A 23907-nucleotide genomic window follows, 5' to 3' on the forward strand; every position below is an offset into this window, starting at 1 on the left:
CTACAGGACAGGCTCCAAAGCTGCAGAGAAACCCCATCTTGACAAACCAAACCATGAGTTTTTAAATAACTTATAGTACTGTTATAGTTCATCTAGCTTTATTGCTAGCTATCACTGACAGACTTGTGCCTAACCCATCAATGAAATCTCGCCACTGTTTCAGGTCTCCTTTGGGAGTCTCTGAGCATGCTGGCTGTGAATACAGAGGCAGTGCCCCTGTGGGGGTTACGAGGGTATTAGACTGGCAACCGCATGCTGCACCACAGATGTGGCACCAGGGGTAACTGATGAAGCTCAGATGAAATGCGGCACAGCTCATAACACTCAAACCGCAAGCTTCACCCATGAATAAGAGAGACAGTTTACTTTCATTCTGCATTTATTTGACATTTTGTCCAGTTAAACTGAAATGACACATTGGCTCTCACATTGATTGGCAAGACACCTCACTAATACTGATAGCTGCTGGTCACACACACACCTGTTCCTCTGTTAGAGAAACAGAGCTCACAACCTCATTGCAGTTCATGTGGCTTTGTCTTCAGAAAGAAGGTGCTTTTAAAAGATCAGCAAAGATTGCCAAGTTTTGTTCATTTGTTCTTTTTTTTTTTTTAATAAATCATGATTAAACCACGCAGTGAATATTCCTATACAAAAGCATTAAGAGACCCAAACTTAAAAAAAATTAAGAGCCCAGCTCCTTATCTCCTATGTAATTCTCACTGTGCCCGGGCTGACACTTTGGTGAGTCTGTCAGCCTCCAAATTAGCTTCTGAGTTTTTCGCACTCTTAGAGCTTAACATGCATTGGCTCAAGGGCTCAGCCAAGAGCTGGGTGGGGGAGGACCTTGAGGCCTTTGGCTTCCCATGGCAATGTCCTTTAGGCTCTGTGGAGCCCTGCCTTGTACTCCAGGCTTACCACCATTTACACAGAAGCACTGATGCCAACAAGGCTTGTCCAAGGCCAGAATGTCACAGGAAGCCACTGCATTTCAAGCGGATTGGCATTCAACTGTACAGAAGATTCCAGCAGCATGGGGGAGGGCTGAGAGCTTCAGATCCATACAGCCTTTTAGAGACAACAGAAACAAGGCACACCGGTTTCTCTTTATGAGGAAATTCAATCTGGACACGCTATCAGGAAAAAGGGTCTAGAGAAACTAGATAGTTTCTGATTTTTCCCCCCACGTACAAATCTCTGAATTACAATGATTTACACTCAGTGTAACAAGTGGCTTGTCTATGACATGGGACATCTACAGACTTCCAACATGACCTCGGCTACACTGAACATATAACATGTAAAATCACTGTAGAGATGCAGACATGCCATGTAATTCCATGGCCTTTAAACAGGGGAGACTGCAACACAAGAGTCACTGTTGCTGCTAACTTGTTCATGTATTGTCTTTGTATGTTTCTGAAAGCCAAGGTGGGGGGGGGGAAGCAGATAGGGACTGGGAATTGTTTTCACAGTTCTAAAACAAAAACAAAACAAAACAAAAAATAAAACAACAAAAAACACCCAACAAACCAGACTCACCCAGTCACACTAGACTGTACTGAATATACTCCTAAATCTGGCATTTGTGCATTTCAGCCAATTGTTTGGCGAAAATTCATGATTATAAAGTATCTTTGAGGTCAGACTAGTGATTTTATAAGAACACTAGACAAATTGAAAAGTTACCAAGAGAATGCACTACCATGGACACATGCTAACTACAGAGGCGGCTTCACACCTGCCCTGTAGCTGACTTTGGGAAGGTGTATGGAGCGTGTATCTTCTGAACATCAATTTTGTTGCCCTCTACTTTGGCCTGGTCCATTGCCAAGCTGGAAACAAAGTCTCCTTAGTATCTACACTTGCATATTTAGTCTTAGATCTTTTGTGTCTTCCCAGTTTATGGTCCAGACCTCTGTGGGACAGACGTAGAAATGCAATTGGCATTTGAACAGGTAACCTTCTAACGATTGATAACCAATGTTTACTGAGCTGGTAACTGGAGCACCTATGCTATGCCTCCCAGTGCTTTTGAAAGCTCCAGGTAAGGGCTTTGAGAAAATGGTGTCATTAAAGTCTACCAGGAGGGGATGCTTGTAAATTACAACATGATTCAAATGTCAGGCCCCTGACTGGCACTGGGTGCTGTGCCAGGGGGCAGCTTGACTCTAATGCAGATCTCTAGAGGCTTTTGTAACTGGCAGTGCCCCGTCACACTGGATTTCCTCACTGCTGTGGCTTCTGGAGGGTCACAGATGGCAGGCGGAGCCTCCAGGGCTTGATCTTGGCTTCACAGGCCCTTGTTAAAGTACACGTGCCGTAATTCAGGATGACTCCTTTGGATGCTGGCTTGCAACTCATCCTCCAAGCTTGTCACAGGCATGGAACTGGGACAAGGCAGAGGGAACAAGGTTATCACATGAGTAAAGGGGACCTGAACTAGGAAGAGCAGGGAGAGAACACCGGCTCAGAAACTCGGGGCTGGTACATGAACACAGCGGAAAGGCTGCACAAGGCTACAATACGAGCATCCTGTGCCCTCTAGAAAAACAACTGTCATACAAAGAACTAACCAGGAGAAGCCGATTGCTAAGCCTATTTACCTCTTATTTCAAGCTGAAAATGGCTCATTGCTGTAAGAGCACATGGCAATGACATGCACAGACCTGTGCGACTGAGAGCTACCCAAGCTAAGGAAAAAGCTGTGGTCAGGGAACCCATTTTAGTAGACAAACACTACAGGTGTGCTCGTCTGTGGCTCCAGTAAAATGAGTCATGTTAAAGGTTATAGAAGCAAAATGTGCACCAGGCAAACTGACTCTCACAAAGGCTAAAACATTCTCAAATGAAACAGTAGGGGGCAGAAGAGAGCTGGTAGAGCGAGTGTTGAGGTCCCACACATCAGAGCTTGTCTGCCCGGTCTCTTCCCTATAGAGGCTTCCTTGGCCCATTAGAGACCTGACTTCTTGCTACTGAAATCAAATATCTGCACTTGTGTCTCCAGTTCATTTTTAGGATCAAAGTTCACAATGACTCTGGAAAAAAGATACACCACTTACCTCTTCTGAGGGAACAGAGCACAGCACAGGGGGGTGGCGAAGACCAAACTTAAAAAACAAACAGAACAGCAGGTCAGGAGGCTGAAGCGGTCACGTCTTGGTTTCCTCTTTTCTCTATGTATTCTAATGACAACCTCTAATTGCCTTACAAATATGTACTGTTCAATTGCCAGAATGATAAAAGCCCCAGGAACAAAAGGGTAACTGTAGTTCACATGAGAACTCCCAAAAAGCCCTAAATGCAGAGGCTCCTGTGTAGACAGGCAGTTTCCATCTTTTTAATTATTGGGAACACAAATTCAGGCATTCTGGGTTGGTGTCATTTTCAAAACTTTTCTCTTGTGCCACCCAATCTTCCACAGGAATCAAAAATGACTTATAAGTGTGATTTCTGTGTTGACTACTGTGACAACACATGATAACACCTGTTGAATAAATACATGCACACCAGTAAAACTAGCAGCTGTTTTTTAAAGGTTCATTTCCACTTACCAAAAGCCAACCAAGGTGACTTGAATCGGTGCACTCATCCACGGGAACCTCTGCATTGAGGAATACACAAGTGTGAATACTTCTCAAGTGGCTCTCCAGGACCATGTCCTCCTGACTAACATCACCCCCATGGTAGAAGCCCCAATGCAGTAGGGTTAGTGAGATGGTGGGCCATACGGCCACACCAGTTAGTCTTGACTTCATGGCCCTGAGCTATGAATGACCAAGCAGCAGCCACCGCTCCCCCAAGTGTTATCTGCCTGTGTACATGAGATAGGGGACTAGCCAGCTAGCATTTAATTATGGTTTATCTGCTGTTAGGGAGGAAGAAGAGCTCGACACACAAGCTGGAAGACACATGACCTTGCACTAAATTTCCCTCATCAACATTGGATATCTGTGCGGGAAAAGCAGGCAGAGCCCAGGCTTTGTTAGGAGGCAAAATGAGCAGTCCCTCTAAGGGTAAGGATGAAGACAAGCCAGGAATCCGGGAGTGGGAGGAGCCTAGTGGAGTGGGAGGAGCCTAGCGGAGTGGGAGGAGCCTAACAGACACCAGCCTCCACCTGCTTGCACATGCTTTCGTGGATTCAGTTGCTGTCAGTAGATTAAAACTATTTCCAGAATAAGATATCTTCGTTAGTCATGAACCAGTAGTTTGGTCTTTGAGAAAACAAACGTTGTCGGATTGTAGTTTTTAACAAAGGAAAATACACAACATAAGGCACAGGGTTATCTCAGTAAGCCCACAGTTGTGAGTTGGTTGGGATGTAATCAGCCACCAGAGTTCTGAGTCACACAAGCTGTGGCAAGATAGCATGCAGAGAAGGCATACCCTGGTGCCCAAGGTGACTTCTTTGCCGAAAGGGGTCATCGGGGGGGTCAACATAGAGGGAGGGAAAGGGGGAGCGAAGAGGAAAGGAAAACATCATCAAAATGAAACCAACCCACAGAGGCTATGCTGGGGCAGGGGCTTAACCTAAAAGACTGAAAGAGGAAGCTATTGTCATGTGCCACTTGACGACAGGATATATTCTGGAAATGCATCCTTGGGCCAGGCTGTCTGAGTACCCACTAGTGTCCATTCTAAATTCAGCTCACTGGGCTACATGATTTCAATACATATACTCCCTCGCCTCTACACACATAACTGTTTAGCGAGGGATTTTCGCAGGGAGACTGCCGGTGGCCACGTCAGAGGAGCCACAGTCAGCAGTGTAGCTTATGGAATACAGCCCAGCGGACAGCAAAGCCACGCTGGGTACATCCCGGGGAGGCAAAGCCCTGGGAGGATCGGCTCCGGGATGCCCGTTGCTTCTGCTGTGCTTTCTGCTGCTTGCTGCTGCCCTGTTCCTGCTGCATTTGGCACGGTGTGAATACTATATGAAAGGGTCCCACTATATCCAGGATAGTGTGATTGTTTCTTGGGGAAAATCCTACTCCTCACTGGGCAATTTACTTGCAGATTGTAATGAAGACATTTTAATAAGAGCAATGATGATTAGTTACATCTATGATTTAATTGGATTTCCTGAGTTAGCCTAATAGATACAGGTGGTTAGGACAGCTAGTAAAGATGGTTAAAGTCCCGGTTTAGGTTATTCTGCCAATTGTTCCAATAAGGGACACAGAAAAGGCAAAAATAGGCTAAAGGTCACCTTCCCTCTTGTTAGATGTGAGATTTTTGGAATACAGAAAATAAGAATGAGGGAGTTTTGTGCCTTATAGACCCATGAATTCTGCCTGTGGAAAGACAGGCTGACGATTAAAGAAAGCAATTATGTTCCTACATCCAAAGTTAGGTCTGAGTTCCTTGGTCATGTAACTTACAGAACTAATCACAAGTCCCAGTATGCACCTTGAAAAAAAAACTGTGCTAGGAGGTTAAATGACGCTATTGTGTGTAAAGAAAATAGATGGCTAGCCGACCACTTGTTTAATCCGCAAACTGATTGAACTATAGGTGGCTTGTTTAAAACTTTGTTAATCAATTGTAAAAGAATCATTGCTTTGGGATGAAGATATTATGGTGGGAAAATTAATACAAAGAAAAAAATGTTTAACTACTTGTGGACTTCTAAGAAAAACACACAACTTGTGACTACAATGTGATTTCTTCCTGTGTAAAGATTTTGTTTTTGGAAAGTATGTAACTTGTGGTTGTGAGGTAATCTTTTCTGGAGTAGAAATTTTTGTCTTGGGAGGTATAGAAGGGACAAGAGAAAGTAAGAGAAAAAGAAGGAAAGATGTAAAAGAAAACGTGAGGGGAGATGCAGGAGGAGAGCATCAGGGGAGATGCAGGAGGAGAGCATCAGGGGAGATGCAGGAGGAGAGCATCAGGGGAGATGCAGGAGGAGAGCATCAGGGGAGATGCAGGAGGAGAGCATCAGGGGAGATGCAGGAGGAGAGCATCAGGGGAGATGCAGGAGGAGAGCATCAGGGGAGATGCAGGAGGAGAGCATCAGGGGAGATGCAGGAGGAGAGCATCAGGGGAGATGCAGGAGGAGAGCATCAGGGGAGATGCAGGAGGAGAGCATCAGGGGAGATGCAGGAGGAGAGCATCAGGGGAGATGCAGGAGGAGAGCATCAGGGGAGATGCAGGAGAGAACATCAAGGGAGATGCAGGAGAGCATCAGGGGAGATGCAGGAGGAGAGCATTGGGGAGATGCAGAAGGAGAGCATCAGGGGAGATGCAGGAGAGAACATCAAGGGAGATGCAGGAGGAGAGCATCAGGGGAGATGCAGGAGGGCATCAGGGGAGATGCAGGAGGAGAGCATCAGGGGAGATGCAGGAGGAGGGCATCAGGGGAGATGCAGGAGAGAACATCAAGGGAGATGCAGGAGGAGAGCATCAGGGGAGATGCAGGAGAGAACATCAAGGGAGATGCAGGAGAGAACATCAGGGGAGATGCAGGAGGAGAACATCAGGGGAGATGCAGGAGGAGAGCTTCAGGGGAGATGCAGGAGGAGAGCATCAGGGGAGATGCAGGAGGAGAGCATCAGGGGAGATGCAGGAGGAGGGCATCAGGGGAGATGCAGGAGGAGGGCATCAGGGGAGATGCAGGAGGAGGGCATCAGGGGAGATGCAGGAGGAGGGCATCAGGGGAGATGCAGGAGGAGAGCATCAGGGGAGATGCAGGAGGAGAGCATCAGGAGAGATGCAGGAGGAGAGCATCAGGGGAGATGCAGGAGGAGAACATCAGGGGAGATGCAGGAGGAGAACTGGCAAGAGATAGGACAACAACCGTGTAGAAGGACAGAACAGAGAAAGAACAGAGCAGGAATGGCAGAAAGAAAAACAAAATGAACTATGTGTGGACCTTCAAAAAGTTTCTTGTGTGTGCGCTGTTGCTCCGACTCCATGCCCTCTCTTCATTTCCTGACCTGCTTGAGGGCTGGTCTCTTGGCAGGAGATGATAAATTCTCACCCAAGATCCTCCTCGACATGAGACACCGAGGATGGCACACAGCCTTAGGGATGGGACAGCGGGCTAACCGTTGAATGATCTGGTGTGGGTAGATGAACTTGAGCCAGTAATACCAGCCCTCTCATCTCTATTGGCCTTGTTTCCTAAGTGTCCAGAGGCAGCCGTATCCAGAGTGCACTTGTGTGTCACCTTGGGATGGACACACACAAGCTAAAGGCTAGCTTTGGTTGAGGGTTCTTCATAATGTCAAGGACTCTGGAGAAATCTGACTTGCTTCAAAACCCAACCCATCACCAGCCCCATTCTTGACTGTCTTCACTACCTCATCCTGCCTATTCTTCAGAGAGAATTTGGTCTCTCAGGGTAGGGACAGGTAAAAACTTCAGATGAATTGAAAACAACATTCCAAGTTTAGAAGATATATATATCTCCAGACCAATGTGGCTTGAGATACATAGTGACATGGATGCGTAACTCAAGGTTAATGAGTCTCAATTCTTTTCTCCTAATGACTCCTTTTCCATTAAATTTATTGACGTACAATCAGCTATACATCTTAATGCAGACAAGGCAATTTGTGACCTGTGTGCACAGTTATGATACTGTTACCACAATAAAGGCAATGAGCCCATTTGGGATTCTGCCAAAGTTGCAGCTCTGATTTCATTCACTATGTATTAACTAATGTTTCCTAAGTTTTGAGTTTGCTTTTTTTTTTTTTTTTTTTTTTTTTTTTTGTAGAGTCTCATGTAGCCCAGGCTGGCCAAAACAAACTTACTGCAGAGCCAAGAATGACCTTGAACTCCTGACCCCCCCATATCCCCACCTCCCAATTGCTGGCATTATAGGCATCACCAGGTCTGAATCTTGGGTTATATATACAGTATCTACTTTTTTGTGTTGTTACTTCGGGAATTCATGCTGCTGCACGCATCAGGAATTAACCGCTTTTCACTGGACAAGACTACTTATTCCATTAAATGGGTTAATACCCTTTCCAGTTGGCTTTGGGGCCATTTCCAGTTTGATGCTAATGTAAACAAAGCTGTGACTATCTGTAATGGATGTTCGCTTCCATTTCTTTTAGGAAAATACTTAGAGATGGCTGGCTTACACCGTAGCATATGTCTGTATAAATGGTTGAGGAATTTTACCAGTAGGTTGTGAGAGTTCCGGCTCCTACACAGACCGGACAACACTTGTTACGGTCGAATTTTAACTGTAGCCAGCCCAACAGGTGACTAGCAGTGGTTGATTTTAGTCCTCCAGTGACTGTAAGCTTCCACGCATTTTCTGTGTCCCATTTGCACACACTGAATGCGTCTGCTGAACCCTTTTGCCCACTTTTGCACTGCCGTTTTCTTGTGGGGGTTTTTAAACAAATTCTCGATTCATTTTCTTACCAAAACGGCTTTGCTTTGCCACTTGCCTCACCTAGTTGGTTTCCTGTCTTCCATTCCCTGTCTAGTTTTTGAAAGCCAGAATTTAAAAATGTTTTGAAGTAGTCTAAGTTTTCATTTTTTTTCTTTGGTCTTGTATCCAAGACATCTTTGCACCAAACTCTGTGTTCAATGATACTTCTTTTTTATATTTGTGTTTTTAGATTTAGCTTTCATGAACCACAGAGAGTTAATTTGTATAGAGGGTAGAATCAGTTCCCTATGTGCAATCCAACTACCCACAAGTCCCCGACAGGCCCCTCTCTGTTCTTACAATGCTTCCACAGAACATGTGCTACAGGCCGGTTCTCTGCGAGTCCGTGACAACTGCAGCTCCTCGGCTTTCTCCACGGCCCCAAGCTGAAATCACCTTGGGCTGTGGCCACTGACTCTGAGCCTCAGTCTTCCACCCTGAGAGCAAGGCTCGTGTCCCTACTTCAGTGACTGCGGTACTGAACACTGCTTATCACAGGCATCCAGCAAAGGGCTCAGGAGTACACAGTGTCTGTGAATAAGTGAGGGCTGTCACATTCATACCCATTAGCAAACAACCCCGAACAGCTACCAAGTACACACTGAAGCCTGTTATTGGAGGAACAGGAAAGATCCAGAATTAAAAAGTCCCAAGACTAAGGGCCTAAATCTACCAGTTTTAGTCCCAACGAAAGTGCAGGCAGTTTGAAGAGTATGAGGCCTACTTTTCAAGGCAACTGTTCAAGGACACACTGTATTTTAGGCAGTGAACTTTCAGTTAGCTGTAGGGATTTTCATGAGTCACCTGCCCATAGCTGGTGTGTTTTCCCAGCCCTCCACTTGGAAAAAGATAAGATGCGGGGGAGGATGAGTCATGTTGAATGTTCCGCAAGTGCTGTTGTTTAAAAGCTGAAAATGTTCAGTTGGTTTCGTGTTTGTAGAGGAGTTGGGTTATCACAGAAAAATCTGCATTTCCAAAAACTATGAGAAAACACTTCAAGTTCCAAATAAGAACATGGATACATTCTCCCCCAGTGTATGTTTGAATGATGGCCACGCTATAGTAGTGATATATTATTTATAATTCACTAAAGCTTGCCTGAGGAATCAGTCAAGCAAAGACAAGCTTCACAGGCACACACCTTTAATCCTTGGACTCAGGATTAAGAGCTAGACAGATCTCTGTGAGTCCAAGGCCACCCAGATCTACACAAGAGTGAATCAGTCTAAAAGAGAATTATAGCTCACGTCTTTAATTCAGCACCAGGTGGGTATAAAAGACAGGGACAAGTAATCAGTATGAGGCATTCGCTCTCCAGCCACACTGAGGAGAGGCAGCAGTTTGAGACCTGGTAAAGAGCTCGTGTGTGGATCAGAACTTTTAGCCTGAGCTGGAGGCGAGAGCTAGCGGCCGGCTGCTTTGCTTTACTGACCTTCAGCTTGAAGCTTAATCCCAATATCAGTCTCTGGGCCATTTATTTTTTATGTTACACACTATCAAACAAGCCCCAAGTACAAAGATAACATATAAGTGGAACTTAACCCTTGAACTTGGGAGTGTGAGTACATATGGGTCCTTCAAGAACATTTAGCCTTGCCTGTTCCAAAGCAACATGTTCCTTGAAATGAGAAGGAATGCAGTTACTCCCTGTAGCTAGGGAGGCTCTGGGAATGAGCCTGAACTGTTCTGGCCACGTCTTCCCACCTCGCCACCAGGGTTCCAAAGCCAGTGGCCCCTTTGGGGGTTTTGATGGAGGACTTCTGAGCAAAGAGAATGTGAGGTGGCATTCCTCCAAAGTGGAAACGAGCCATGCTGCAAACCGTAAATTAAGACGGGTAGAAAGCAGTGAGGGTCAGGGAGTGACAATGCTTGCTGTGTAGTAAGCCTGGCAAGCTGAGTTCAACCCCAGATACCCGCAGAAAGATGGAAGAGAAGCAACTCCAAAAAGTTGTCTTCTGACTTCCACATGTGTGCTGTGGCAATGTGTTCACTCCCCATACATACACATACACAATAATAACAGTTCTTTAAAAGTTGAAAAAAGATGGGGTGGAATAAGCCCATGACATGTATGTCTTTTTAAGGATGTAGAAATCTAGGACAACGTGGCCATGGCGACCAGAATGCTTGCTTCATCTAGTCTCTTTCATGTAAGAAAATGCCAGGATATACACACAGCTATGACAGCTGGAAAAATGTGCACTATGGTTAACTAGGTCTTCTGTCCAGTATCTGCCATGGCGAGGTGAAAGTTACCGTAGTAACCATTCCAACACTGAGACCCCAGGAGTTCAAAGGCATGAGAATCAGAATACTAAGGAACTGACTCCGTGTCTCAGGTTCTTTCTCCCCATGGCCATTTGTCTCCCATCAATGAGATGCAAACTTTCTTACAGAACTGATGTAGTTCCAAGCCATGTTCAAGATGCAGCTAGAGTGTGCCCTGTGTCCACAAGGCTGGAGACAGTGTCTTCTGAATGATGTCCTTCCTAAAATGATAACATTCTCCGCCCTACGACACCATCAAGCTGCACTGTGCACTGTTCGTTTGTGGCATCTTCTACTTAGTATGTTTGGGCCGTGGGTGATCCTACATCACTGAAGCACCAGGCGGTTTACTGCTAACTGGGTGGGGGGGGGGGCGACACCAGGAAAGCTTGCATGGAGTGATGCTGCTACTGAAGGTGGTCTGCAAACTGTTTCCATAGTAACCTGCAAAATCTTGAGGACCACAATCTGTGGGTCAAAGGACTGACACTATTATTTTTTGCAAAAGTTGTTACTTTTATGCCAGAAAATGAACACAGAAGATGATAATATTCAAAACTAGAAATCTAGCCTCACTTAAAAAAAAAAAAACTTATTTTGTTATTTTTAATGATGTATGTGAGCGTGTGTGTGTGTGTGTGTGTGTGTGTGTGTGTGTGTGTGTGTGTATGGGTGTATATGTACTTGGGTACAGAAGATGCAGGATGTCAGAAGAGGGCACTGTATCTCCTGGAGCTGGAGTTGCAGGACGGGAGAGGGATGTGGGCCCTCAGCAAGCCACCTCCTCAGCCTCGGTCTTGCTTTTAAAGGGCTGATATTGCTGGCCTTGGTAGGAGGGGATCATTATTTAATATGTTCTTCAATTCTGTTATTTTCAGTTATCTATGCCAGGGCCTTAAGAGGGGACCAAGCAGGTGAAAAGTGGAACGGGTCAGTCTATGCCCTGAGTGCAGATAACAGAGATCTGGCGCTTGCCGGCCCGAGAGAAGGCTGACAACAGCTCGTGACCACAGCTCAGGATGCTAACTTGGTATCTGCTGTGCAGATCCCTCAGAAGGGCCCCTCACTACCCCACTGTTCCCAAGACCTATGTCCCTGAGCTCAATTCATGCTGTAGGTTTCCCCCCTCAGGGTCTAAATCTGTTCCCATAAGTCAAGCAGAGGCTGACAGAGAGGGTACACTGGTTAGTTTTCAGATTACCCAAAACCCACAGAGATTGTGCATATGGTTTCCACAATTTCTGTCTATAAACTAGCAGTTTATAGATGGAAGTCCGTTATATATAAACCATCAAAGGTAACATTTCCTAAACTCTGCATTAGAAAAAGACTCCAGTAAAATCTTTTCACATATCTTCAAAATAACAATTGCAGTGGGTTAAATGTCAAGAGAGGACACAATTTCATTGTGTTCCAGGTGCAGCCTCCCCTTATCCAAGAACCCCGCCTGGAACCTTGGACAGTACCAAGCCTGGCGTGCACTCTGCTCTGCTTACACATACCTTCCTATGACCATGTTTAACGTAAATCAGAGGCACTTCAGAACTGACAGTCACTGATAACACAATTATTAGTTATAAGAATTATTACTGTACGATATAACGAAACTGCCAGTGTCACTACCTGCCCGTTGGGGCCATTATTACATGAAATAAGGGATACTTAGAGGCAGGTACTAAGAAACTACGGCAGCTGACGTGATAAATGGGGTGGCTGCCGAGTGACTGACAGGCCGATAATGCGAACAGTGTGGACAGCCTGGACAAAGGCTGACTCACGATCCAGACACGGGGGGAGAGCACAGTTCAGGAAGGCTCACAATTGAAAACATACGTGTCGCTGGCGTATGGGATTTTCCATTTAACATTTGTGGACTGTGGGTGACCTAGGTAACCAAGACCTAAGCGATCCACTGCCATGTCGCAGGCGAATATCAGCTACTGTTCCTGCCTTTTGCTAACTTGTGGCTGAGGCTCTTAGAGGCCTCCAGTGTGAGGTCTCTGGATTTCCTCTGACGATGCTCCAAGAGCAAAGAGACATTTTGTCACTACATAGCGACACTAATGCACAGTGCCACATTAGAGTGACAGAGCCTGGATGCTTCAGGAAGTATACTTCTCTGTGTCCTCGGAAGTTCCGAGGGCATGGCCAGGACTTCCTGTCCCTTACAGGGGCCCAGAGAGGTGTTCACAGTTTATTCGGAGCATATTTTCTTGGCTTATACAGTGTGTATGACATGTCCACTCAGCATTCGGCTTTCCTTTTCCTACTGGGGCCCACATGGAGCACATGGATCTATGAGTACACACCATCATCTCAACCCAGAATTAACTGGTCTCTGGCAGCATCCTTTTTTTTGTACAACCCTCCCTTGCTCCTACAGTTCTGTTTTTAAGACTGACATGGTCAACCCTGATGGGGGGAATGTCCTTACACGACTCCAATAGATCTGCCATGTTCACAGTACAGCTGCTGCTCCAGGGGTCCGGGGCCTCTGCTTCACACTTCACATGATGCAAAAGAGCCACCTTATCCCACTGGGTTAATCCCGGAGCATACAAAACACAATCTGGGGAGTACAGAGACGGCACACAGCAGCACACACTTCCTTACGGGGTATTCCCAGGCCTCCGGGGGAGACAGCTGATGGATTAATCAACTTTTAGATGCGGCTACCGAAGAGAAATACTAAATTTAGTGCTGCACGAAGCTACCATCCTAGATCTTCTCATTCCCGATATTATAGACAGCGTCCCACATTCCACAGTCATTGCCATCTTCTCACTTTGACCTAGCTGGGTACCCACAGGTGTCTGGGTGGACAGCCACAGCGGAAGATTCGTGTGAAAAAGCCTTCTCAAATATCGGAGAGTGGAGAGATAGATGTTTTCAGAAACATCTCCGTATTTATGGAAGTGACGGAGGGAAACTGACCTTAGGGCTGTCGCTCACTAATGTGAAGTCTAAACAGCAGTGAAGATGATTCACAGCCAGGTGTGGTGCCACACACCTTTAACCCCAGCACTCTGCCAGGCAGAGGCAGGTGGCTCTCAGAGTGAGTTCCAGGACAATGAGGACTATGTAGAAAAACCCTGTCTCAAAAAAGAAAGAAAAGGACTCCCAAAATGACAACGGAATGGTCTTACCTTCAGAAAGGCTTTCTTTTCCAGCGTGTTCATGATGAATGGAGGGATGGCTGTAAGAAAGACAGGGTCACTTAAATCTCCACCTAACGCCTGTTTTCAGCTGAGTTTTCCCCTAACGGGCTGATAGAAAGCTGTGTCATTTTTAGGCTATCTCTATTCTGGCAAAGCAAAAGACTCAAACCAGAGCAAATGTAGGACTGGAGCTGAGGGGACACTGGGGTGCAACCCTATTTTTGGGCAGTCTGGAAATCAGGGCTCAGATGAGTTGGGGGCTCCATAGCCTTCTCTTTGGAATGACAAGCATGCTGGTCCCTAGATACCTTCACAGACCACGGTGGCCTCCAACCAGAGTATAGAATGTTCCCTCAGGTCAGTCAGGTTAATGCTAGTTAGCTGCCCCCTTCAGAGTTGCTGTCAACTCTAGGTGAATTGTAGCTAATAATGAGATACAAACGATGTACAGATAGTTACACCCTGTTGTGGAGGGAATAACAAGAAGAAAGCCTGAATGTGTTTAATACAGGTATCTTTTTTGATGGCTGGTTGGCTCTGGATGCCAAGCTGCCCACACACAGGGTCAACTGCAGCATGAATGTTCCTCAGTTTTCCTCTGTGCACCTTTCTTCAACTTCTGTTGCTTGTTCAAGCTACTCGCCAGTTCAGAGCATCAGGTGGCAATGGCCAATAGCAGCTGACAGACATGCTTCATTAGAGAACACCTTGTCATAGCCACGTGCTGTTACACACAGCTTAGGTGAAGAAATTCAAGAACATGAGTTGCCGGATTTCTTTCCTTGTTTTCCCTACAAAAACTGCAGTCACTCGCAGGCCCTTTGGTTTCTGAGTGTCTAAGAGCCTTTTCCAGGTCCCCCGAGCAGCCCGGTGGGTAGACAGGAGATTCTCAAAGGGTCATAATATAACACAGATGTTCTCTCTGCTCATGCTGAGCACACACTACATAAATAACAGAGTAGCTGCCAGATGCACATTTTCTGTTAGCGGTCCTCAGCATTACCTCTGCCCCGTGTTGCAGGGGGAGCTTCAGTTCTCATCGCCATGGACTTAGAATCATCTTCCCTACTGTACCCACTCGCATCACCTCCACTACATCACTCTGGTCCAACCAGCCACAGCTTGCTGCCTGCGGTCCCCAGAGAGCCCTGAGCCGTCTCTGCTCACCACTGCCACATCCCTTTAATCTCATAATTACCATGTTCAAAACTGTTTGTAGTGTTTTATGCCACAGACTGGAAGTCAGAGCGTGGGATGCCCAAGTAGCCGACTCCAGTCTTTGAGGCCCCATGAAGTCCTTTCTGCCCCTCCTCCTTTGCAGAATGCCTCCCTCACAAAAGGAAGCTCTTGCCCTCTGCTGATACCCACTCTACCTCAGATTCAGCCCCGCAAAGGGGCCCCTCCCATCCATATCTCTACCCAGCCCCTTGCCTGGCCTATGCGTGAGCCAGGATGTACATCTACCATATGCGATGTTTGTTGCATGTATGAAATCATTAGCAACATTGCATAACATTGCTCTTAGGCCACGTGTACAAGATACATGTGAAACATAATTAAACTTCAAATTTAACTTCAGGCCTCCTGAGAGGTAGCTCATCTTATATTTATGTAAATGTTCTAAAATCCAAAAAAATCCTAAACCTGGGACACTTCTAGAAGCCCCAAGCATTAGGGTAGAGGATGTTCCGCTTGTAGGCATGGAGTATCTACTTGTCCAGCTGCTCGCTCCACCATCAGAAGGTAGTTTTCGCAAAGGGGAGTGCCGTGTGCTGTTTTTGTTTACCTATACATAAAGGCTTGCCATGAACCACACGGCAGGCCCTCCAAGCTCACTCACCCATGCCCGGGGCTGCCATGAGGATCCTGGAGATGACCACCTGTGTGATGGCTTGCTTTGCAGCTTTGGTCGACTCTCCCAAGCGGGTGCCATTTTCATCAGTGACAGGAATGCCAACTTTGAGTTCCCTGAAGGGCAGAACACAGGCAGAGGGGTTCACAGATCGCTCCAGGCAGCATCCTGAAGGAGGACTCTGTTGAGAAAGATCAAGTGCCTCCTTCATCCACTTTCCTACTCAAGTGTCATTTTTGGCACTGATAAGTCTATTTTTAAATACCATGAACAGGTTCAAGCCTCCTGTGACAGACACAGAGGGAAAATAACAGAGGACTCCTTTTTAGAAGGATGTACCTTTCCATAACGATATGAATTGAGGGGTGGATATGCTAGCTCAAGGGTGAGGTTAATTTCAGTGCTCATGCACAAACCTGAACAACCTTCTAAATCAGAAACAGATACAGTGTTATTGAGTACTGCCTGTATCAACGGTCATTGCAACATAGCCTTGGGAGACATTCATTAGCTATACACGATTCCCAAAGCTAGGAGCCCAACTCCTGCTACTGCCCTGCCCTTTTGTTATCTGTCCAAAGCACTTATTCTTTCTTCTCTTTAATTTCTGTCAATTCTAAAAAGTATTTCTAAAGGGAAGTATTAAAATCAGTTTAAGCCCCATAAGAAAATTCCAAGGGAAAACCAAGAAGCTCTTGGCTTTCTCCATCTCTGGTCCCAATCTTACCGAATTTTTTTCTGTGTAAGTGGTGTAGGCCAGAGACACACCTTTGAAGTAGGAAGACTATTCATTCTGAGGCGTAGGAACCCAATGGGCTTGCCCTCACCACCCCACCCTACAGTATGTTGAAGCAAATCTCAGATTTCATATCATTTCATCGACACCACGAGACACTCCCCTGTCAGGTGCAAGGCCCCACATAGTGTGTGTGCTGATCTTACCTTTGCCTCATCAGCGGGATATTAATGCAGTTAGCAGCAGCCACGGCAGCAAAGGGGACAAAACGCCCTATGAGTGGTGAGACATGCTGTAGAAAAGAGAAGCATCATCTCATTTTTCCCTGACAGCTGAATGGAGAGCCTCACATCCTCCTAAAATAGCGCAGCCCAGGCCATACAGAGCCAGGTCCAGGGGCCCCAAACTTGTCGCCTAGAGGTATTGCTAAATCTCTGGCAAGGACATACTGAGACAATGCACCCATCTAAGACACTTTGATAGCTTGGATCGTGTGGCTGGAAGCACGTCCCCATGTCCCAGAACTTTGATTTCAGAGCCAACCCTTCTACCTCTTGAAGGCACACCCCCTCCCCAAATCTCAGGGGTCTTTTAGAAGGTAATTATGTAGAGCCAGGAACAGATCAGTCTTAGCTGATGCTATTAGTTACAACCCTTCCCCAACCAACTAGAAGATAAAATTAAAATATGCAGTTAAAGATGGCTACAGGAAAGCCAAGTGGCTGCAACCCTTTTGAGAAGAAACAGAGTGACAGGCGAGAACAATAAGATGCTCTGCCATGGAAATAAAACTAATTACCTTGGTTAAGGCATTGAGTCCTAGGGCTGTCGCTACAGCGCCGGTTGTTGCAGAGACATACGCCGTACCCAGCTCACTGAAAAGAATAAAGGCACCCCATGAACGATGGGTGTACGCCAGGGAATATATGATCTGAAGAAACAGAGGAGGCAGAAGTGTACAGCAATGGAGAGTCTGCAGGGCAGACTGGGGTCTGGGGTCACTGCATCAGTATGGGAATCCAGAGGGAAAGCAAACACATCCCTAAAAAGGGGCTGCAGCTCCAAATAGACAGACATGCAGGAGCGGGACTGCGAGTATGGGGAAAGCTCGGGACAGAGCAAAGCCTCGGGACATTTGCATAAACTAAAACTATCATGTCAAATATTAATGTATGCACAGGAAGCAGAGGGCAGCAGGGTCATCTCAGAGGTTATGTCACTGTATAAAAACAGTCCAGCTGGGCAAAATGGCGGTGCAGATTTCCAAGAAAAGGAAGTTTGTGGCGGATGGAATTCTCAAAGCTGAACTGAATGAGTTTCTCACGTGGGAACTGGCTGAAGACGGCTACTCTAGTGTTGAAGTCTGGGTTACACCAACCAGAACAGAAATCATTATTTTAGCCACTAGAACACAGAATGTTCTTGGTGAGAAGGGTCGTCGGATCAGAGAGTTAACTGCTGTGGTTCAGAAGAGGTTTGGCTTCCCTGAGGGCAGTGTAGAGCTTTATGTAGAAAAGGTGACCACAAGAGGTCTGTGTGCCATCGCTCAGGCAGAGTCTCTACATTACAAACTCCTAGGAGGACTTGCTGTGCGAAGGACCTGTTATGGTGTGCTTCGATTCATTATGGAAAGCGGGGCCAAGGGCTGCGAAGTCGTGGTGTCTGGGAAGCTACGAGGACAGAGAGCCAAGTCCATGAAGTTTGTGGATGGGCTGATGATCCACAGTGGAGACCCTGTTAACTACTATGTTGACACTGCCGTCTGCCATGTATTCCTCAGGCAGGGTGTGCTGGGCATCAAAGTGAAAATCATGCTGCCCTGGGACCCAAGTGGTAAGATCGGCCCCAAGAAGCCTCTGCCTGATCATGTGAGCATTGTGGAACCTAAAGAGGAAATCTTGCCCACCACCCCCACCCCCATCTCTGAGCAGAAGGATGGGAAGCCAGAACCACCTGCCATGCCCCAGCCAGTGCCTACAGCGTAACAGGGTCTTGGCAGCTGTATCTGGAGACTGGATGTTGTCCTGTACAGACATTTAATAAAATCTTGCACAAAGACAAAAAAACAACCAAAAAAACAAACAAACAAAAAAAAAACAAAAAAACAAAACACCCCCCCAAAAAAAACAAAACAAAAAAACAAAAACAGTCCAACAGTCCAGCTAAGCCAGAGCCAGAATGGGGGACAGGTTTTGGCATCCCGTGCTCTATTTGATGAGAGCAGAATACTGGGCATCCAAGGCCATTTTCAAAAATAAACAGGAAATTAACTTCTGTTCAAGTGTTGTGTAAATTATATCTATAGTCTTAGTTAATCTTGGCTTGGCAAATACACACACACATACACATTATATGTATCTATATACACACATATATACTACACACACACTCTCACTCTAAAACAGGAGACAAATGCATAAGTTTGTTCCTTTCTTTGGACTCCAGCAATGAATGAGGTGCTTTTCTTTTTACACTAAAGTGACTACAAAGGCCACACCACTGCGAAGCCCCTTCTGCTTTGAGGCTGGTGGCTTTGACTCATGCATCCCTGAGGGGAGTTATTTAAAAGAGATCAGGCCTGAGGGCTGCCTGGCAGGCACGCTGCAGCCCCCTCCCTCTCCTCTTACAAGAGAGATGGTACCACCCCACTAATAGCACAGATGACATCAGAGAAGGCAAGAGAAAAGCAGAAAGTTATCCCGACACAGAAGGAGAAGGAGAAACTGCACAGAGCGAGCCATGCATTTAAATGCATCACTACTTAAGGAACAGACTCATGGAGGACAGTCAGTCCCACAGCCTTACTTTACAGTGAGGGGGGCATCTCCACTTCTATTAGTGTAGTTGACAACAGCATTGAAGGACTGGTTTATCCACTGCCAGAAAAGCACAGCTGGTGTGGTCCTGAAACAGAGGAAGCTGTCACATACCCTCTAGCACCAAGGAGCCTCCCTCGATAGAAAGAAAATACTAGCCAGGCGGTGGTGTTGCAGGCCTTTAATCCCAGCACTCAGGAGGCAGAGGCAGGCTCCAAGGAAGCGGACCAGGCAGGGAGGAAGCCCAGGCTGCAGATGTGGGACCTCTGAAGCCACAGACTGTCTACTTTGACACCCAGTGTCCTTATCACCAAGCTCGCAGGGCTTCTGTCTTTGGGTTTTTATTGCTGTGATAAACATCGTGAATAAAATAAACTCAGACAGGAAAGGGTTGACTTGGCTTCACTTCCACATCACTGTCCATCATGGAAGGAAGTCACAGCTGGAACTCAGGGCAGGAACTCAAGGCAGGAACCTCATGTGGAGGTCCGCAGAGGGGAGCTGCTTACCCTTGCTTCTCACAGCTTGCTCAGCTGCTTTCTTATAAAACCAGGACCACCAGCCCAGAGATGACACCACCCCCCATGGGCTGGGCCCTCTCCCACCAATCATCAGTTGAGAAAATGCCTGGCAGTCTTGCCTACAGGCCAGCTTTATGATTGAAGTCTCCCTTCCCAAATAACTCTAGCTTGTGTCAAGTTGGGAGGGGAGAAAACTAGCCAGGGACAGCTTCTACCATAAAGAAGTATGTTTATAAAAAGCCTAGCACAGAGTAGACTGAGAAGATCCCTTCTCTTGGGCAAACAAAACAAATTTGCAAGTGATGCAGGCTTGGCCCTTCTTATGCCATGTCTATGTCTATTCGGACATCCAAACACACCTGCGTCTACAGAAAGAAAAGAGAATTTGTTTCTGGACTCTTTTTTTATTTTTCCTATCTCATTTTCTTTAAGGCCTCAGACGGGGGAAATGTCAACTTCTTTCTAAGCACAGGCATTATGTAGTATCCTTAACAAAAGCTTTATTTATTTTTATCTTATGCGTATGAGCGCTTTGCCTCCATGCATGTGCGATGCGTGGACAGTGCCTGCCAGGTGCTGAATCCCCTGGGACTGAATTACAGACAGTTGTGAGCTGGGAACTGAACTGGGGTCCTCTGCAGGAGCAGCCAGTGAGTGCTCTTAACCACTGAGCCACCTCTACGGCCCACGATTTACTATCATCAGAGGCAAAACACACCTTTAAATTAAATGGAGGTTTACTTACTTATTTATTATTATTACTTTAGTTGTTTGCTTTATTTTGTCTCCTGCATGCTAGGATTCCAGGCAAAAGACTCCATGCCCAGCTAAAATAGGGTTTATTTTTGCGAATCATGCCAGATGCTGCTGAGGAGAGCGGCAACATCTACTCGCAACATCTACTCGGGGTGGAACTAAAGATGAAATGACTTCTTTAATTTTAAAGCAACAGTACCTCATTTTATTATTTACTTTGGCTGTTGTTATTGTCAGATTGAGACAGGTGTTAGCTGCACAGCCAGGCTGGCCTCACACCCGAAACCCTCTTAGGCTCCCAAGAGCTGCGGTTACAGGTGAGCTCACTACACCACTTCCATCTTATTTTCAGCGGTTGTAATTTAATTTAAATTTATTTTTATTTTGTGTGCATGTTCATGCATGTGGTGATCAGAGGATGACCTGCAATAATTGGGCTCTCCCTAGCCACAAAGTGCTTCCCGAATCGAACTGTGTGTTCAGGTTTGGCAGCAAGGGCCTTTACTCACTGAGCCATCTCTCCAGCCCTACATTAATTAGTATCATTATTTTTTTTTTACTAGATATATTTACGGGGTACAACATGTTTTGACACACTGTAGAATGAACTGATCATTCTTGTTAACATAATCACTGTGACATTTGTTTCAGCAAAATTCATATTATTCTTCAAACTATTTCAATAGCAAAGTAGCCAAGAGCTCCCAGGCATCTGAAACTTACCTGTAAAAGGTCATCATGCAGCCGGTGATGGTCATGTTCATTGGAACCTGAGCCGACATCCTTCCTATCAGGGTCATCTTCTCCCCCGTGTCTGGATGGAAAGCTGAATCATACACGTACTTCGCTCTCCACAATTCATTTTCCGTGAGGCCGGCAGGAATGATTCCTTGTCTAGAAAATGACAACAGAAGTCCCAGCAACTGCTTACTCAGGTATTTTGCCATGAGCTTCATGGCTTGTGAAGCCTCATTGTGCCTACGGGGCCTGGCAGGTCTGTTAGAGCGCTGGTGGTAATTATTGTTTTTAAATTATTTATTGGGTGCTGGGGGGTTGAACCCAGAGCCTCACATACACAGTGTGGGCTCTATCTCTGGTCTTTCTGGCAGTCTATAGCACAAGAACAAAAACACCGTTACAGTGAACTTCAGACCCATGTATATGGAAAATAATAGAAAGTAATATGCATATTAAGACGTATTCAACTTGAAATTATTATTTTAAGTGACATATTAAAATTGTAGTCTGAACTTGGCAAACCATGAACGACTATTTTTAACCAACTGGACCAAAGTTATGGCACTCAAGGTCGTAACTTCATTTTAAACCTGCAGTTGGCAGATTCAGGTTTGGGACCCTTTGGTGCAAATAAAGGGCGTGGTGTGCAATTTTCAGATTTTCTCATCAAAGAAATACTCACTGTCTGAGATTTAGAAAATAGAGAAATTTAGTGGTACCCTGGGCCTATCTATCCACTGTTGCCACTGGTAACACCTGGGCAAATACTTTTTCAATTTTTCCAAGGTGCTTAAGGTATGACCCCACACCAGAGGTTCCCTAACCAGGGTTTTATTCAACGATACTCTGAATGGTTTTTCGCTTGTTTATATAACATTCTTCTAAACCATCTACATTGGCTTGAATGGTAATTCGTAAATGCATGTCCACATAGAAGAACAGGGTTGTGGCTTCATAGATGTAATTAGCCAAAGTAAAGTCCTATTGGATGAATGGTCACCAAATCTAAGGATGTCCCTATAACAAGGGACACCAACAATTCCCAGAGCCACCAGCACCCAGGGAACGGCAAGGGGATCCTCCTTGAAAGCCTTCAGATGGAGTGTGACCCTTCTGTGCCATGACTCAGACTTACAGCCGCCATACGGGAAGGGGGCAGACCATCACCCTCTAAACACTCACTACAGACATTCCACAACGTGAGTTTTAGATGGGGTTTCAATTTTAGTTTGGGATTTTAATTCTTCCATTTTTTCCATTTGTAAATGTGGGGCTTCATATTTAGAAATCTTCCCCACAGCCAAGATTACAAATAAATGAGTAAATTTGCTAAAGTGACAGCCATGTAAAACATGAACCGGTTTCATGACTTTCATCCTTTGAGTCCGAGTTTGTAGGAAGTGGAGGGAGCCCCGAGAAGATGTAAATGACAGACACCAAAGCAATTGGCAAAGCCGGATCCCCATATGTGCCAGGTTCGGGAGGGATGGCAAAGGGTCCAAGTATGAGTAATCAGCGAGTGCAAGGATTAACAAGTGCAACTTCCTCCTCCAGGGTGTTTAAAGCCTCAGAGTGCGCATCCACAGAGACCCCTCCCTAGAACAGCCAACCATGACGGGAGTTGTCTTTCTCTATTATGATTGTCTTACTGGTTGATGAATACAGCACGGTTTGGCTAGTGGCCAGGCAGGGAGACAGGTGGGGCTACCAGAGGAAGAGAGTTCCGGGAAGTGTAGGCAGAGAGGAGTCAGGGAAGAGGGGACTCGAGCCAGGCGTTCTCTGGTAAGATAAGACCATGTAGATTAGTACTTTTGGGTTAATGATTAAGTCAGAGCTAGCCAATAAGAAGCCCAAGCTACCAGCCAAAAGTATTAATTAATATAAGTCTCTGAGTGTTCATTTGGGGCAAGGCGATGCAGAACTGGGCGGGAAATCCTGTAACACAGCCCCTCCTCCAATAAACACCCGAGGTTGGGGGTTGCCTGGTAGGTGCCCTCCATCACCACCCACACCACCACCTGATCCCAGCTTCCCTGTATGTGTGTCTGCCCTTTCTCCCTTCCCTTCTTGCCCCTAGTCAGGGTTCCAGAAACCAAGCTGTAGGTTGTGGACACAAAAACTATGCCTTTTGCCTTTTGCTTTTGAGTCTGAGTTTGTCTTAAACAGCAGCAGGAATTTATCATAAGGCATGTGTCTTAGTCAGGGTTTCTATTGCTGCGACAAAACACCAGGGCCAAAAAGCAAGTTGGGGAGGAAAGGGTTTATGTGGCTGTAATTACACTTCATCATCGACATTCATCACTGAAAGGAGTCAGGACAGGAACTCAAACAGGGCAGGAACCTACTAGGGGCAGGAGCTGATGCAGAGGTCATAGAGGAGTGATGCTTGCTGGCTTGCTTTACATGGCTTGCTCAGCCTGCTTTCTTATAGAACCCAGGACCACCAGCCCAGGGATGGCACCACCGACAATTGGCTGAGTCCCTCCCCATCAACCACTAATTGAGAAAATGATTTACAGCTGGATCTCATGGAGACATTTCTTCAGCTAAGGCTCCTTCCTCTCTGATGACTCTAACTTGTGTCTGATTCACACACAAAACCAGCCAGTACAGGATGGAAATTTGCTCAGCTTTACCTCCTCTTGGCTGGTTTCTATCAGCTGAGGCGTG

The 23907-nt window shown here is 46.1% G+C and overlaps 2 protein-coding genes across 3 annotated transcripts in view; one reads left to right on the forward strand and one right to left on the reverse strand.

The window, feature by feature from the left end:
- Nucleotides 1–361: 361 nt before the first annotated feature.
- Nucleotides 362–23907, reverse strand: part of Sfxn1 (sideroflexin 1) — a 41303-nt gene continuing 17757 nt past the window's right edge. For both annotated transcript variants that reach the window (XM_051194267.1, XM_051194268.1), the window contains exons 3-11: nucleotides 21223–21393; nucleotides 19212–19310; nucleotides 17206–17281; nucleotides 16613–16698; nucleotides 15659–15786; nucleotides 13807–13856; nucleotides 3555–3604; nucleotides 3063–3110; nucleotides 362–2390 (exon numbers count right to left, since the gene is read on the reverse strand). In XM_051194267.1, the coding sequence (XP_051050224.1) occupies nucleotides 2294–2390; nucleotides 3063–3110; nucleotides 3555–3604; nucleotides 13807–13856; nucleotides 15659–15786; nucleotides 16613–16698; nucleotides 17206–17281; nucleotides 19212–19310; nucleotides 21223–21393 (805 nt within the window). In that variant the 3' untranslated portion in view covers nucleotides 362–2293. The remainder of the gene's footprint in view (nucleotides 2391–3062; nucleotides 3111–3554; nucleotides 3605–13806; nucleotides 13857–15658; nucleotides 15787–16612; nucleotides 16699–17205; nucleotides 17282–19211; nucleotides 19311–21222; nucleotides 21394–23907) is intronic.
- LOC127229223 (40S ribosomal protein S3-like) lies at nucleotides 17654–18458 on the forward strand. The gene has a single exon (XM_051194269.1). It carries the CDS (start codon nucleotides 17654–17656, stop codon nucleotides 18389–18391), a length of 738 nt encoding a protein of 245 aa, XP_051050226.1. The 3' UTR covers nucleotides 18392–18458.

The sequence above is a fragment of the Phodopus roborovskii genome, unplaced genomic scaffold (genome assembly GCF_943737965.1).
Source record: "Phodopus roborovskii unplaced genomic scaffold, PHOROB, whole genome shotgun sequence".
Lineage (NCBI taxonomy): Eukaryota > Metazoa > Chordata > Mammalia > Rodentia > Cricetidae > Phodopus > Phodopus roborovskii.

Bases quoted from the DNA above. Each gene is read 5' to 3' on its own strand.
- LOC127229223 (XM_051194269.1), top strand. From the start codon at position 17,654: ATGGCGGTGCAGATTTCCAAGAAAAGGAAGTTTGTGGCGGATGGAATT.